The 17,250-nt window shown below is 44.3% G+C and overlaps 1 protein-coding gene across 2 annotated transcripts; it reads right to left on the bottom strand.

The window, feature by feature from the left end:
* Positions 1–1,591: 1,591 nt before the first annotated feature.
* On the bottom strand, positions 1,592–16,391 carry LOC116045013 (complement C1q-like protein 4). 2 transcript variants are annotated; one of them, XM_035994763.1, is made up of 6 exons: positions 16,292–16,391; positions 15,937–16,002; positions 15,815–15,845; positions 14,766–15,010; positions 4,083–4,419; positions 1,592–2,468 (listed from the first exon to the last, which is right to left on the bottom strand). In XM_035994763.1, exons 3-5 carry the CDS (start codon positions 15,843–15,845, stop codon positions 4,105–4,107), a joined length of 591 nt encoding a protein of 196 aa, XP_035850656.1. In that variant the 5' UTR covers positions 15,937–16,002; positions 16,292–16,391; the 3' UTR covers positions 1,592–2,468; positions 4,083–4,104. The 2 variants fall into 2 exon arrangements, with proteins under 2 accessions (XP_035850656.1, XP_031148377.1); XM_031292517.2 differs by having other exon boundaries at positions 15,937–16,008; positions 16,293–16,377.
* Between the last annotated feature and the right edge of the window lie 859 nt (positions 16,392–17,250).

The following is a 17,250-nucleotide window of genomic DNA, read 5'->3' as shown; positions in this document are numbered from 1 at the left end:
CATTATCAATTTGTTGTCTCCATCTGCTGGACAGGGAAGGCTGTTACACCACCAACTTTTATTTCCACCATCCAGTGCACAGCTGACTGAAAATCAACACTAATTCAGCAAAATCCCTGGGGCTGTATTCACAGCACAGCTTAGGCCAAGGCTAAAAGTAGCTCTTGATACTCACTGATTCAGGAGTAACTCTTAAGGGGGACTCCCCAGGTGAATAGGAAAACAAAAAAATTGCAAATAGATATCACCATGAAAACCCAGTTGATTACTGACATTAAGACAAATGTCTTTTGTATTACAAGTTTTATGAAAAGTTATGTTTAGATATGCAAATGAAGCATTATCTTGCTAAATATGTGCCGATCTACATACATTTCCAGAACAAAAATCTGAACATTGGATAAAGCCAGATTCAAACTTCTTGTTTCTTTTTTGTTGACATATTAGAGTCAAAGGTTTTTACAAAGGGAATTTTGGATATCTCTTTTTATCACTCCACTAATCAGAATATACTGTCAACAGCCATAAAAAAAATCTATTATTAGCACGTTTTTTGGTTTAGAATGTTACATAAATCAGGCTATGAATAATATCTGAACAAACCCCTCTGTAGAAACCTTCAGGATATACTGTAGATAGGAATGTAAGTGGAAAGGTTGGTGCATGTAAGTGCTACTGAAGTGGAGATTTCTGGCTCAGAGTGTGAGAAACATTCATTCGCAAAAACAGCCTTTAAAGATATGGATTATAAAATATCATACGTTTTGCTAGACATTTACAAAAAAAAATAACTAACAGATATCAACAAGAAACTTTTCCAGTTGATTACTTACATTAAGACATATTTTTGTATTACAGGTTTCCTGAAATTGTTATGTTTAAATATGCAAACAAGGCATTATTAACTGGCTGTTTCCAGAGGGAAATGGCAGACAGCTAAGTGTTTTATATAAATATTATAATCTTCAACTTTATTACTAAGGCTTGCTTGGATAAAATATATAGTTCTGTTAAATATTATTATATATGTCTGGTATGTCAAAGCTGTCCCTGAGTGCCGTAATGCCTGCCGTTTTGGAAGGTATTATTAATATAAATCAGGTTTCCCTACATTGTGCGAGAACAGGCTGAAATTCTAATTCAATTTGCAGCAATTCACCAGCGTCTGAGAAGTTTTTTGCTTTTTCCCAGCCAGTCGTCATGATTTGGCGTAACGAAAGAACAACTGCCAGGGTCATTAATATACTGATCAGCATTCATGAGGTGCTTTGCATTGACTATTTATGATTAAAATTGGTGTGTACAGGGCGGGATAAGAGGCTGATTCACGTACGCACACTTGTGCGTAATCTGTGATTTATAAAGGGAACATTGCTTACAGGTGTGCGTACGCACAGTTTTATAAATCTGATTTCTTTTTGGCGTATGCCATTTTTGGCTTTTGGGCGTACGTACACTTTTAGTAAGGATCCTACGCAAAGTCTTATAAATGAGACCCCTTGTCTGTGGTAAGCTCTAATGCACATTAACGTAACACTAACCCCACAACACACATATCAATGAAATACAAGTAGTTCAAAAGTTTAAGTAGTTTATTTCACCCAAGATTTGAATAGAAAATGCACACATGCAACATCAACACAGTAACTGAAATATGAAAACAAAAGCATCATGGGGCTTTTAAACCCAAATATTAAAGCTGTATTAATCAGTATTTCTATGATATTAGAGCCAGATATGTTTTCAGGATTTGGTGAAAGCCTAGTCTGGCATTGCCAGACCTATCTCCACAGCGCTGCGGAGGAAGGTCTGGCTACAGGAGCATAAACTCCAGGATAGGGAGAAAAAAAACGGTCAGGTTTTTTTTGCATTTCTTCTAGCCAAACACAGTCGTCTTATGCGGCGCTAAGCTCCGGAGGCAGCGATGGTGACTCTGCAAAATAGGCTAGGGAAGGAACTTGTTTTGGTGCAACATTTGCACCCCGCAAAATAAAACGCCACATACAATATTAAATGAAGTTAACTGTTCATACTATACAGCAACGTGAGCTATTTAAATTAGCTGGATACATGGTTAAACCTCATTTGCTCTTACCACTGTATTGCCGTGTGTATCTCGTCCACAGCAAATTCCAACAATCGGTCCCAAAACATCCCAGTTACAGAGGAAATGTCGTAAACATATTCTTTGTAAATCTTTACAATCATTCCCCGAAAGAACCAAGCAGGCCTGCCTTGTTTCACAATCCAAATTTTCCTTCAAACTTGCCTTTTCAGCGTGGAACGTTGCTCAGAGAGTTCAGAGTTAACGCAAAGAAAGCAGAAAGTGAGTGACATCCGGCGGAACCTCCGGCGGCGCCGGAACTATGCCGTAATTGAACCGTCGTGAAAACCGAAACAAAGATAGAAAGAGAGTGAATCTTGGACTTACATTCATCAGGTCACATTGTTTTGAGTGAGAGATCCCTAGCGGCAGAGATGGGGACTTGAGTCTGAGACTCGGACTCGAGTCGCACTTAAGTCGCACTAACAGCTGACTTCAGACTTGACTCGGACTCGACCCAAAAGACTTCAGACTTGACTCGGACTCGAGCTTCGAGACTCGTCAACAACCTGTTTTCATGCAATTATTGCTTTTTAAATCTAAATTTATTCATGTATTTCTATTTTCTTTTATTGGCGCATATACGGGGAAACGTATGACGAGCTGCATGTCCCCTGCCCTTTGCCATAATGTGCAACGTAACGCATTGCGTTATGCCTTATGTGCGCGCACTCACATATTAAAAAAAATGCATTGACGATGGCGACACCAAGTCCTCCCGGAGTTGTGCCTTTTGTCATTAGTTTTGCTTTCAATAACTTGGTAAACAGTGGCAGTAAGCGAACAGCTACATGCAAGGTGTGTGGCACCAAGATAAATGATGCCGGATCAACAACGTCGGACTTCATCAGGCATCTCAAAAAGCACCCAGATAGGTCAGTCACTCACACGCTAATGTGAAAGAGACGTTACATTAGCTTTAGGTAACAAGCTAACCATCGCAAAGTGTTGTGCTAATGCTGGGAACAGGCACATTGTATATTTATAGTTAGTAGTTGCTGAGGCTAAGAAATCCATGGCGCACAGGAGGCGGGACGCACGGATCCATCTCCCCAGGAACAAACGCTGTGTCGGGTGGGCAAACTCTTGTGATGCGTAATTGATCCAGTGGATGATTTGTAGGCTATTAAGTGAACAAGGTGTACCCGGTCCACCAAACACTGGGCCGTCTTTACTGTCTTAATTCTGCACATATTTCTTTTAGTGTAGCCCTATTTACTATTTCATTATTTCATCCATGCGTGGCGCAGCGGATCCGTGCGCACTGTCACCTGCCGTGGAGACGCTGGCCTCACTAACCTCTCCTCCTCTGAGTCGGATCTCCCTCGCGCTGGACTCAGTTTCACTGAGCGTACTAACACTTAGAAAATAAATGGCATTACATCAGTGAGTTCAAACTGCTTATTGTGCGTAATTTGGACTGACACTGAGATGCATGTTGTTCTGTAACTGGTGTGGCGCTGCCACTATTCTCTTGATTTCCACTTCGACATTTTTTTGAGTGAAAGAGATGTTACATTTAGCATATATCGTCACAGGTAACAAGCTAACCATCGCAGTGTTGTGCTAATGCTGGGAACAGGCAAATTGTATCTTTATAGTTGTATCCATATGATGTGACAGCCTTAGGTTACTATTTCACCAGGTCCGAGGGCTGAGAGGGGTGTGTTAAGTAGACCCCATAAAGTTATCCTACAACTGATTTTGATACTGTACTGTATGGATGGTAGCTACAGGACATGCTTTGAATTCATAAAATGTAACAATACAGTGTTAGGGACAGATCAGGTCAGGCCAGAGACTTGAGACTTGACTTGGACTCATGGCAAAAGACTTGAGACTTGACTTGAACTTACCCCTCAAAGACTTGAGACTTGACTTTGACTCAAGCTCAAAGACTTGAGACTCGACTTGGACTTGCAACTCTTGGACACACCTTTGCCTAGCGGCAGAAAAAACATACTGGTCATCTAATATAGGTGTCTTTAACTTGGCCGTGATTAATCCAGGATGAGACAGCAGAGCAGCAGAGTGACAGTCACACAAGACAAAGATGCCCTCCGGCCTACAGAGCTGGACACCATGTCCCTGTTGCGGCCCAGGCTGGGCAGTGGACAGGAGCTGCCAGAGCCATACTTCCCTCCCAGCGTGGACACACCCTCACTCGCCAGCAGGACACCGGAGAAGGTGATGGTTTTGGAGGTAGTGCTAGCCCAGGCGCAACTCCCCACATTCTGCTTCACCCACACCTTGTCACCCTTCTTCAGTTCCTCCATATAGTAGCACGTGTTGAGGGTTGTGTCCAGACCAGACACCTGCGGGCCAGGAGAGGAGGAAGGCTTTTTTAGGCTACATCTACACTACTACGTTTTGGTTTAAAAATTATATATTTCGCTAAGTTTACACTACGCGTCCACAATACTACAGCATTTCTGAGCCCCTTTGGAAGCACTGCTGCCCATGTTTTAGTTTGAAAACTCTGGGGTTGCTTTGTAGTCTAGACGGGCATAGTCTCGCATTGCCAGACCTTCCTCCACAGTGCTGCGGAGGAAGGTCTTGTTAGTCCACACAGCATTCTGGGATACAAGAAAAACGTGCTCTGGTTTATTGGCATTTCTTTTAACCAATCACAATTATCTTGGGCGGCTATATGCGCCGGACTCAATGACAGTGCCTCTGCAAGTATAGGTTCATGAAGGAACTTGTTTTGGTGGAACATGTGTACGTTCAAAAGTTGTTTTAGTCGTGCAACAAAAAACTCAGATTGGACAGATAGTCTAGCTAGCTGTCTGGATTTACCCTCCAGAGATCTGAGCAGTTAACCATAGTCCTCAGAAATCCACCGGAGTTTAGAACGCAAAGGAAGCGGAAGGTGTGGGACACCCGGCCTAAAAAGAGGGACATCCAGCGGAATATTCGGCGGCACCTGAACAATCCCGGAAGTGGAACGTCGTCAATATAGACTAAGATGGGCATAAATGGAGAGCTTTGGAAACGATGATGCACGTCAGTCTTATCTGTTAGGTAGGCTTCAATACCTTTCAGTAACAGTTCCACCTCGTTGTTGGTCCCAGTAAATAAATCTCTGGAATACTTTTCGGCAGTGTTGTTTTTTCTCGAAAGTATTTTCTGTAGTTTCAATTTATACATCCATGATTTTCAACCGCAGAGGAACATCAGACAATCTGCTTCCTGTTTACATTGGCAGGTGCATGCTCAGTGTATGCAAATGGTCATGTGATAAGCATTGTCAGACGTGGTAATATGGACGGAGATAAGTTCTGCTAATGGAGCTAAAACTCATATGTGGACTGAGATCGCTTTTGTCTCAAAATGCCGCTTAAAAATGAAAATGTAGTAGTGTAGATGTAGCCTTAGGCACATTGTTCTGTTACTCAGCTTGGCTATTGAATATCAAAGTCATTCATGTCTTTTCAATAGATCCTCATTGCCTTTACAAGAGATGACACACATAGTTTGTTGTTGTTTGTTTTTTCACTTTCTTTGTTTTCATTTTCCTAAACCTGACATTAACACTTTTGTTTTAGATGACCAGCAAGTACAACATACTGAATTCAAATTAAAATTTACAGGAAACAATGCAGCATGTAATCCAGTGTTACTGTATGGAATGTTATCTAATAGACAGCAGCCACTGTGTACTGTTCACTCCTACAGAGAGTGAACAGAGCTATCAGAGCTGGATTGAGTTATAGATAATGCTAACCTAACATTTCCAGCTACTGCTATTTCACATTAAAATCGTTCTGTTGGTGAAACACAGGGCAGCTTTTATTGTGAAGCAGTCACATGTATTTGTCACAGAGATTGTGACACTGAGGTGTGTCCACAAAACAATTCATGGTCATTTTTGCATGTTTTGACAGTGCATCTGTTTGAAAGACACACAGTGATGGCACTCTCCCCGCTTCCCAGCATTGGACACTTGGTGGGTTTGCCACTAGCAGTTATCAATTTCTCTCCAATGACCAAGCAAAGAAACCAGGCTACGCCCTCTTTCAACCGCGATGATTGGACGCTTCACATGTGGCTGTCTGCTCCCGGAGTTTTTAAACGGGCCAACATGCCAGCATGTTTGGAAACTTTCTCTTATTTTACTAGAATAGTTCACCCAAATGTGTTTCTGGAACCATTTTTATGGGAGAAATAGGCTTTTTAGTTGCTGAATCTGAATTAAATCTAGATAGATAACCCTTAGTTTTAAAGATGTTGGTGAGTTTTTGAGAGGCATTAAATAAAGTAACCTGGATCTCATTTTTATGCAAATGAGAAGAGGGCAACTCGATGCCCTGTCTCTCGAAAGTCGCCGCTGCTCACATAGTCATTGAATGGGAAGCGTGGAAATGTCGCTTTCCCATGGACACGTATACCATGAGCTGTGACCACAGGTATGTCAAAATCAACCAGGACTGAAATCTGAATGATTAAACTCTGTTAATTATATACTTATCGTGTTTAGTTTAGTTTGTTTTGTTAGGTTTAATATAAATAGGTAAAAATAGACTAGAGTGATCATGTGTAGTCCACTCCAGTGTTAGAGTTTAGCATTGGCTACCAGTGCAGAGCATACATTTGACTTGTGATTACCAGAATATCTAGTCATGTCTTTTCTTATCTTGCTAAATGTCTTTAAGTAGTTAGTTGGTTTCTTTTAAGCAGTGGTGAAATGTAACTAAGTAAATTCACTCTCAAGTACTGTCTGTGTTAAGTACAAATGTCTTTTCTTTTCATGCCACTTTCTACTCTGCTACATTTCAGAGAGAAATAGTGTACTTTTTACTCCACTACATTCATCTGACAACTTTACAATTTAAGATTTCTTCACTAAAAACACATGTAGTTTAGGGACTGTTCGTTATTTAATTAAGGGGCCACCGGAGGAGTTTTGTGGCCTCTAACCTAAAAAGACGTGACCCTCCCCTCGTCAGTAATAATTTTCCTATGACTCTCCAAAATGATTTGAAAAAGAAGAATGACCCTCACCTTGCGTGCAAGTTTGCACTTAGCAAAGAAGTACAGATACCATTTGATTTTTACAGCCATGACGTACACAAGTTAATCTCTGCATTCTCATTTTACACATCACATTCCTCTGTTATGGTGTGGCGGCCATTTCAGTAGATTTACTCACTAACTAACTAAGCACTGGAAACTAAATGCACACTTCATGCATTACTGCATTACTTCAAATACTAAGTTACTCCTCTAGTAAACTAGTATTCACATGAAATAAAACAATAAAACATTGAGACCATTCAGCAAAGGACACTGGGATATAGGCTAACCAATTCAACACTGGTTGCTATGGACTTGTCACTATGCTTCGTCATTGTATATTTTAGCACATAGGTAAAGCTGCCGAAGCTGAACATTATATTCCAAAACACATATGTTTATTTTTAAAGCAGATTTTAACATTATAACATACATTGTAACAATTTAACAATTTGCCCTTATGAAATCCAATCGCGGCACGGCTGTTTTGGAACGCAATAGACAGACGCTTAAATTCAACTAAAATGTAACAGTGTATAATCAGTGTTGGACCTACAGTCTGTTGAGATGCCTCTCCAAACGCACCATAAAACGTTAAGACACGTTGAGAAAAAAAGATCCCTATTTTGCCGTAATCCAATGACACAAAAAAAGTAATCCACAGTAATCCACAAAAAGGTAAATGATACGGTGTATCCAGCAAGGCCGATACGAGCGTCACATTCACCAGCCAGCTCACAGGTGAACGAGGCCTCTCCACTTTGCCGTTTAAACAAAGTGGAATAAACGTATAAAAGTCCAAATCTACACAAAACCCGCAATCAATTAGTAAGCTGACATCACATGTATATACATGGCATTTAGGAAACCTTTATTGCAAGGTTGGCACGGCAAGATGTCCAGACTAGTGCAACAGTAAGTTTCGTTTTTTGCGTCCTGCTGCTCCCATCGTCAGCCAGGTAATATTTTTTTTTACTAAAGCAGTATATGAACTCTGCTGTATTACCTATCACCATTTAGTTGTTTTGTGTTATTTAAGATATTTATAAAATATCTGGTCATGCCAGATGTAATTATTCCACTCATTTTTTAAACAATGCAATTACCTGTTTGAGCCACCAGGGGGGCAGTGCTCCTCCTGCCCCCCCAGCAAACTCTGCGTATGCGGTCAGACCAGTGGTGTAGTCCAGGGTATACGCTGGTATACGGCGTATACCTACTTATTTTTCAGTCAGCATTGCGTATACCCACTTCTAAATCCCCCCTGATGCGCACCATTCAGTAATATCTGTGAGCCAGATTGCCCATTTTTTCCTCAAGGATAGTGAAGCCATGACCCACCCTCCTCTGCCTCTAATTGGCTGGTACTCGCTGCTTTCACTGATTAGATTGGTTAACTTTAGGCATGAGGACTGATGAGCCAATCAGAGGCAGAGTAGGGCGGGTCATGCCGAGGAAAATATCGCTAATACCTCAGGTGCCAGTGAAAAAAAACAAAAAAAAAACCTCAGGTGCCGGTGCCACTTGACTACGATAACGGCAGCAGACCAAACAACAGCTGAAGAAATAACACAAGCGGCGGTGTGCCACCCCAGTTGATGGAAGACATAATTCTGAGGTAAGTTTTAAGGTGGTTTCCAAATCAATCATTATTTTAAACTACTGGCAAATTGCCAGTGGCAATATGACTGCACATTTAGAGGAGAAGAGATAACACCATGTTTGCCTCATGATAAATACATTTTACATTCATCCAGGCTGCTTGTGTGACCAGTAGTAACTACAAACTGCTCCTAATCAAGTCATGATCATTTTATAATAGTGAGCAAGTAGAAATGACAGATTTTTGGGTAAACTAAATCATAGTCTTACATGTCACTGTTTCTAAAACAGGGCTTTTTTCTGGACTACTTTAGGAAAAAAAAAAAAAAAAAAAAAAAAAGGTGAAAACTGAGAGTATACCCACTTCTCCAGGGACCACTACACCACTGGGTCAGACCATCTGCTAGGGGGCCGAGACTGAGAGCTACATGGATAAATATGCACCAAACAAGCCACTTTGAAATTTTGCTCTTTTCATGAATAAAAAAGTTGGGTGACCCCCCCACCCAGACTAAAAAATGTTGGATGACCCTCCCCTCAGCATAAAATAAAAAGACATGACCCTCCCCTATTTTCCTCCGGTGGTCCATTCCATAAATACCGAACAGTCCCTTATAAAATACATTGTTTTGTTATAAATGAAACTACCTTACAATATAACGGCCTACAAATCCAACTGAAATAATTAGCAGATTAAACACAGAACAGTTTGGATCATTTCCAGTTTCTAAAATGGGAGGATTTTTCTGCATTGAGTACTTTCACTTTTAATACTTTAAGTACTTTTTCCTGATGATACATACTTTTTTTTAAAGGTACAATATGTAACATTTCTGCATTAAAATGTCTAAAAACGACCATACCTATGTTTTTTTGAGTTGTGTAGTTACACTATCCCAAATGTTTCAACCAAATCTCAAACCCAGAGAAATCTGTTATTTTATTTCTGACACGGGACGTTTCTTTTAGTTGCCTGTCAGTGGCGTCATACTCGTAACTTCCGTCAAAACACTGGCACCCAGATGATACGTTTGAGAGTAATAGTAGTTAACGTTAGCCTATAGATATTTGACTAATCTAATGCTAATTTAGCCAGCTAGCACACCCCGGTCTGTCTGTCTCACTCCCCCGGCGCAAAGAGACTTCATTCAGGATGAGAGCTGACAACAGTCCCGGGACATGTAGCAATAGCTAGTTACCGGTAGCCCCTAGCCAGCCAACAGCCAGCGACTATCATTACAGCAATCCGTACACGGCCAGCACTTAACTCCAGTGCTGGGTGCTTTCAACGCTAACAGTAGTTTAATGAAGCATTGGGAAACAGAGAATATCAGACCCAGGCATCCTAGTCACAACAGCGGCCATCCATAACATTAGCTACATCTCCATTAGCGCTACCGGTGTTCGTGCCGAAAATCTCCTCCCTGCCAAATTTCTCCCCCCTTCGCGTTTAGCTGTCTTTACAGTTAGCTAAATTAACCCGACAAAAGGTGGGTTAAGCACCAAAACGAATAGTTAAGATTACAGAAAAGTGAAGGGGGAGATCATTCCGGGCAGCTGGGAGATCTCCTGCTGCCGACAATGGCCATCGAACGTCCTCGCCATCCCAGAGATTCCCCCAGCAATCCCCACCCACACCCGTCTCTCAGCCTCGTTGAGTAACTAGCTAGCGTTACAACAAACCCCGTCTGCCTGGTGTTGAAATCATGCAAAAGGTGACATTGACATGTGAAATATATTGTGATAGTATGGTTTTAGCTGCTGGCTAATGTTAGCTTGCTGGCTCACTAGCTATCTGGTCAGCTACCAATACAGATTGAATCAATCCATCCATCCATCCATCCATCTTCGTCCGCTTATCCGGGGTCGGGTCGCAGGGGCAGCAGCTCCAGCAGGGGACCCCAAACTTCCTTTTCCCGAGCCACATTAACCAGCTCCGACTGGGGGATCCCGAGGCGTTCCCAGGCCAGGTTGGAGATATAATCCCTCCACCTAGTCCTGGGTCTTCCCCGAGGCCTCCTCCTAGCTGGACGTGTCTGGAGGATGCCCAGGGGGCATCCTTACCAGATGCCCAAACCACCTCAACTGGCTCCTTTCGACGCAAAGGAGTAGCGGCTCTACTCCGAGCTCCTCACGGATGACTGTGCTTCTCACCCTATCTCTAAGGGAGACGCTAGCCACCCTCCTGAGGAAACCCATTTCGGCTGCTTGTACCCTGGATCTTGTTCTTTCGGTCATGACCCAGTCTTCATGACCATAGGTGAGGGTAGGAACGAAAATTGACCGGTAGATCGAGAGCTTTGCCTTCTGGCTCAGCTCTCTTTTCGTCACAACAGTGAGATAAATTGAATGTAATACCGCACCCACTGCGCCGATTCTCCGACCAATCTCCCACTCCATTGTCCCCTGACTCGCGAACAAGACCCCAAGGTACTTGAACTCCTTCACTTGGGGTAAGGACTCATCCCCTACCTGGAGTAGGTACTCCATCGGTTTCCTGCTGAGAACCATGGCCTCAGATTTAGAGGTGCTGATCCTCATCCCAGCCGCTTCACACTCGGCTGCGAACCGATCCAGTGAGTGCTGAAGATCGCTGGCCAATGATGCCATCAGGGCCACATCATCTGCAAAGAGCAGCGATGAGATCCCCAGCCCACTGAACTGCAACCCCTCCTCACCCTGACTACGCCTCGATATCCTGTCCATAAATATTACAAACAGGATTGGTGACAAAGCACAGCCCTGGCGGAGGCCAACCCTCACCTGAAACGAGTCCGACTTACTGCCGAGAACCCGGACACAGCTCTCACTTTGGTTGTACAGAGATTGGATGGCCATGAGAAGGGACCCCCTCACCCCATACTCCCGCAGCACCTCCCACAGTATCTCCCGGGGGACCCGGTCATACGCCTTTTCCAGATCCACAAAACACATGTAGACATGTATCCCTCCAGGATCCTTGCGAGAGTCAAGACCTGGTCCGTTGTTCTACGACCAGGACGGAATCCGCGTTGTTCCTCTTCAACCCGAGGTTCGACTATACTATAAGGCTGAGAAGTGTGATACCCCTGTAATTGGCACACACCCTCTGGTCCCCCTTTTTGAACAGTGGAACCACCACCCCTGTCTGCCACTCCTTAGGTACTGTCCCAAACTTCCACGCAATGTTGAAGAGGCGCATCAACCAAGACAGCCCCTCCACACCCAGAGCTTTCAGCATTTCTGGACGGATCACATCAATCCCTGGGGATTTGCCACTGTGGAGTTGTTTGACTACCTCAGTGACTTCCACCAGGGAAATTGACGACAATCGCCCATCATCCTCCAGCTCTGCCTCTGACATAGAGGGCATATTAGTTGGATTTAGGAGTTCCTCAAAGTGCTCCTTCCACCGCCCTATTACCTCCTCCGTTGAGGTCAACAGTGTCCCATCCTTACTGTACACAGCTTGGATGGTTCCCCACTTCCCCCTCCTGAGGTGGCGAACGGTTTTCCAGAAGCACCTTGGTGCTGACCGAAAGTCCTTCTCCATGTCTTCTCCAAACTTCTCCCACACCCGCTGCTTTGCCTCTTTCACGGCAGAGGCTGCAGCTCTTCAGGCCCTTCAATACCCTGCAACTGCCTCTGGAGTCCTCCGGGATAACATATCCCAGAAAGACTCCTTCTTCAGTCGGACGGCTTCCCTGACCACCGATGTCCACCACGGTGTTCGTGGGTTACCTAAGACCCTAAAACCACAGCTCCTCGCCGCAGCTTCAGCAATGGAAACTTTGAACATTGTCCACTCAGATTCAATGCCCCCAGCCTCCATAGGGATGCACGAAAAGCTCCACCGGAGGTGTGAGTTGAAAGTCTGTCGGACAGGGGCCTCCTCCAGACGTTCCCAATTTACACGCACTACCCGTTTGGGCTTACCAGGTCTGTCCAGAGTCTTCCCCCACCCGCTGACCCAACTCACCACCAGATGGTGATCGGTTGACAGCTCCGCCCCTCTCTTCACCTGAGTGTCCAAAACATACGGCCTCAGATCAGATGAAACGATTATAAAATCGATCATTGACCTTTAGCCTAGGGTGCTCTGGTACCAAGTACACTTATGAGCATCCCTATGTTCGAACATGGTGTTCGTTATAGACAATCCATGACTAGCACAGAAGTCCAACAACAAACAACCACTCAGATTTAGATCAGGGAGGCCATTCCTCCCAATCACGCCTCTCCATGTGTCTCCATCATTGCCCACGTGCGCGTTGAAGTCCCCCAGCAGAACTATGGAGTCCCCCACTGGAGCCCCATGCAGGACTCCATTCAAGGTCTCCAAGAAGGCCGAATACTCTGAGCTTTTGTTTGGTGCATATGCACAAACAACAGTCAGAGTTTTCCCCCCCACAACCCGCAGGCGTAGGGAGACGACCCTCTCGTCCACCGGGGTGAACTTCAACGTAGCGGCGCTCAGCCGGGGGCTTGTGAGTATCCCCACACCCGTCCGCCGCCTCACACCCTGGGCAACTCCGGAGAAGAAAAGAGTCCAACCCCTATCCAGGAGTATGGTTCCAGAACCGAGACTGTGCATAGAGGTAAGCTCCACCAGATCTAATTGGTAGCACTCCACCTCCTGCACAAGTTCCGGCTCCTTCCCCCACAGAGAGGTGACATTCCACGTTCCCAGAGCCAGCCTCTGCTGCCCGGTTCTGGTCTGTCGAGGAGCCTGACCTTCCAACCTAGTCTCACGCCAATAATGGGATGGCGGAGGTTGGGTTTAGGAGAAACCCAACGGGGAAAGGGCGCCTTACGCGCCGGGAGACGGCCGCGGGGGACGGGGGACGCGCCACAATAACACACGGGACAAAATGCCACACGATCCCCGGGAAACAAAGCCCCACACGCGGGACAAAAGACGCCATCCCCGGGAAACAAAGCACCACTATCCCCGGGAAACAAAACGCCACACGCCGGACGCCATCCCCGCTCGCCCAGGTGAAAGTCCTGTGTTGTTTGACCCATCCACCACCCTGACCAACCTCCCTACGTGGATTTTTGGCTTTTTATATTACTCCCTAACATTTTCGTGCTGTGGATACGAAATATGCTTCCCATTAAAATACATTACTTCACATTTTCGTGCTGGCCACCACGAAAAATACAAGAAAAACGTCCCCGTGAACACGAATCAATAGATTCAAATAACGTGACATTTACACGAACTGCCGTGAGACCGGGCTGGACCTTCACTGCCACCCGTGTGGCAATGCACCCGCCCCCAGCAGTTCCTCCCACAGGTGGTGGGCCCATGGAATGGAGAGGGAGGTGCCACATTGCTTATTCGGGCTGTGCCCGACTGGGCTCCGTGGCCACCAGACGCTCGCTGACGAGCCCTCCATCTGGGCCTGGCTCCAGACAAGGACCCCGGGCTTCCTCCGGGCAGGGTAACTTCACCTCTTCCTCGATGACTCATAGGGGTTTATGAACCATTCTTTGTCTGGCCCCTCACCTGAAACCACTTTGCCAAGGGAGACCTTACCAGGAGCACCAAGCTCCAGACAACACAGCCCTCAGGTTCATAGGGACACACAAACCTCTCCACCACGATAAGGTGATGGTTCCAGGAGAGGCATTGAATCAAGAAAAATAATAATAATTATGTTGGGGAAAATGCAGCTATTTTATTAGAATGACATGAATAAATGTTACTAAATGTAACGTGAATAAACTTGAATGGGTACACTTGTCCGTGAACAGATGCATTCTAACCAGCAAAGGTGTTTAACAATAAAAAGTACAACTCCCATAATTCCACGCATCTTCTCAACGTCATCAAAAGTCTGTGTTTACAATCCATTGTTTTGGTTGAGAGACCCCAAGTGGCAGAAAGTTACATATTGTATGTTTAAGTAACATTTTCAATGCAGGACTTGTACTTGTGACAGAGTATTTTTACAGTGTGGTATTAGTACTTTTACTTAATACAGGATCTGAATACTTCTTCCTCCATTGCTTTTAAGCCAATCTCTCGATTTTTGTAGTCTACTTTAGTCTTGTGTACCTGAGCATAGCAGGCCATCCTCCGGTCCCCATTGACCATTAGGTTCCACATGTTGTTGTGGTCTCCGCGGCAGAGCTGGGCAGCAAACACAAACTGGTATATGCCAGAGACCGGCGCAGTGAACATGCCGGTGTCATTGTCGTAAGCTGAGCCCTGGTTCACCACCACCTGGTTGAAGACGATTGGGTTGATCTGGATATCTCTTAGACTGCCCTGGTAGGCAACATAAAAAAGAACAGCGGCCCCTGGGACACACATTTTAGGTCTCAATCAAATGTTAAAAGACTGCATCACTTTGCCAGCTACCATATAAAAACAAAAACAAATAAAATGCCAAGGAGGTTATGTTTTGGGTTGGGTTTGTGCTCATGTTTGTTTGTGTATCAGCTAGAGCTGCAAAAATGCATCATTAGATGTCAACTTTTGAATTAGTCGCCAACTATTTTGATAACTGGTTCAAGTCATTTTTAATGAAAAAATTCTCTGATTCCAGCTAGTTAAATGTGAATATGTTCTAGTTCTTCTCTCCTCTGTGACAGTAAACTGAATATCTTTGAGTTGTGGACAAAACAAGACATTTGAGGACATTGTCTTGGCCTTTGGGAAACACCAATCAACGTTTTTCACCATTTTCTGACATTTTATAGACCACGCAACTAATCGTTGTGAAAAATAATTGACAGATTATTCAACAATGAAATAAATCGTTAGTTTCATCCCTACTGTCCGCAGAATTAGGGAACATACAGTATACTGGCCAAATGTTTCATGAAGCTTGGTGGGTGTAGCATGGGCCAAGGAAGTAATGGAGAAAATTGGAAAGATTTGTTCCAGAATCCAATTCCAGGGGACTTTGTAAGATAGGACATAGCTTGGCAAAGGTCTGCACTTTCTGATTGCCCTTCTAGTTTGTATGTGTTTCTACTAACTAAATTTATACATAATACAATTTTAGACAGTTCTCTCTCTCTCTCTCTCTCTCTCTCTCAAACACACACACACACACACACACACACACACACACACACACACACACACACACTACCAACCCTGTTGCTTGGCTGCTGTCTGACGGGGCATCTGTGGAGGGAATCAGGAGAGAGATGGTTATGTGGAGCCAGTATAAGAGATGAGTTTGAAAGAATCAAGAGCCAAAGTTCTGTTCACTCACCAGCTCCACTGGGTTTGCTCCAACCAAACTGGTTACACACAACCCCGTCACAAACACAAAAACAGAACATATCTGGAACAAAAAGAAACCAAAGATTGTAACCAAAAAACATCTGATGGATTAAGGACCAGATTGGACAGGCAGACAGACAGACAGACAGACAGATAGACACATAGACAGACAGGCAGATAGGCAGGCAGGCAGACAGACAGACAGACACATAGACAGACAGACAGACAAGCAGACAGACAGACAGACACATAGACAGACAGACAGACAGGCAGACAGACACATAGACAGACAGACAAGCAGACAGACAGACACATAGACAGACAGACAGACAGACAGACAGGTACCTTGGTGGAGCTCATCTTGCTGAGAGCTGTACAGCACTGACACACTCTGCCAGGCTTCTGTTGAAGTGTCTCTGTGCCCAGAGGGCAAAGTCCAACTGTGGCTGTAATGCCAACCATGCACGTATACACACACACACACACACACACACACACACACACAGGTCTGTGGGGGGACATTGCTTAGGATGGACATTGGAACTGAGCAAATCTTCAAAGTCAACATGCTGCACCAGTAGGTGAAAACACTTATTAAATTTGAACACTCCCCATTCCATAATCCCTCACTGTCTCATCCCAACATCCTCTTTCAACCATACATCACATTAAGGAGGTAAAGATACGTTTGAGTTGGGCCCTTAAACTTCAGTGCATCAAAGGGTGCTTTCCATTTGGCAGACATCCCCCGTCAGCCCCCACCATTCAGTTTGTGTCTGGAATATCCTTGCTTTTAGTCAGTCAAGTAAAGTAAATCTCCCTCTAATCCCTGTTGTACCAGTCTGTTCTGTTCATCTTTAAATCTGTTATCTAAAAGAGAGACAAATGGGGCAAATTTTTCTCCATTCAGGCCGTCATCAGTCCTTCCGCTCAGCTTTCAGTGATGCACAGTGAACTGAAGCTCACTTTTGTTGTTTTCCAGCTGGCTTAAGGCACATGGAGGCAGTTAGCTTCTATCTACCAAAAATGAAAAATGTTACTCTTGGTTGGCAAAGTCCAAAGTAGTCTTATTCACATGTTGTGTGTTGTTAGCTGGCTTGCTAACGTTGGCCAACTAGTATTTGAATGCAGCATGTGAATGTGCCGGCCGGCCAGTGGTCTCCGTGAATCTGGCACTGTTTGAAATGCACTATCTTTAGTATAAAGGATCCTTTGTTGCATTTGTTTGACAGTTAAGTTCAAATATCAACAATCGTTGTGCAGCATCGCTTACTGCACCTTTGATCAGCTTTACATTAACTCA

Source organism: Sander lucioperca, chromosome 2, assembly GCF_008315115.2.
Source record: "Sander lucioperca isolate FBNREF2018 chromosome 2, SLUC_FBN_1.2, whole genome shotgun sequence".
Taxonomy (NCBI): domain Eukaryota; kingdom Metazoa; phylum Chordata; class Actinopteri; order Perciformes; family Percidae; genus Sander; species Sander lucioperca.
Note: the sequence above shows the minus strand (reverse complement) of the source record. Positions and strands in the feature narration are given on the sequence as shown.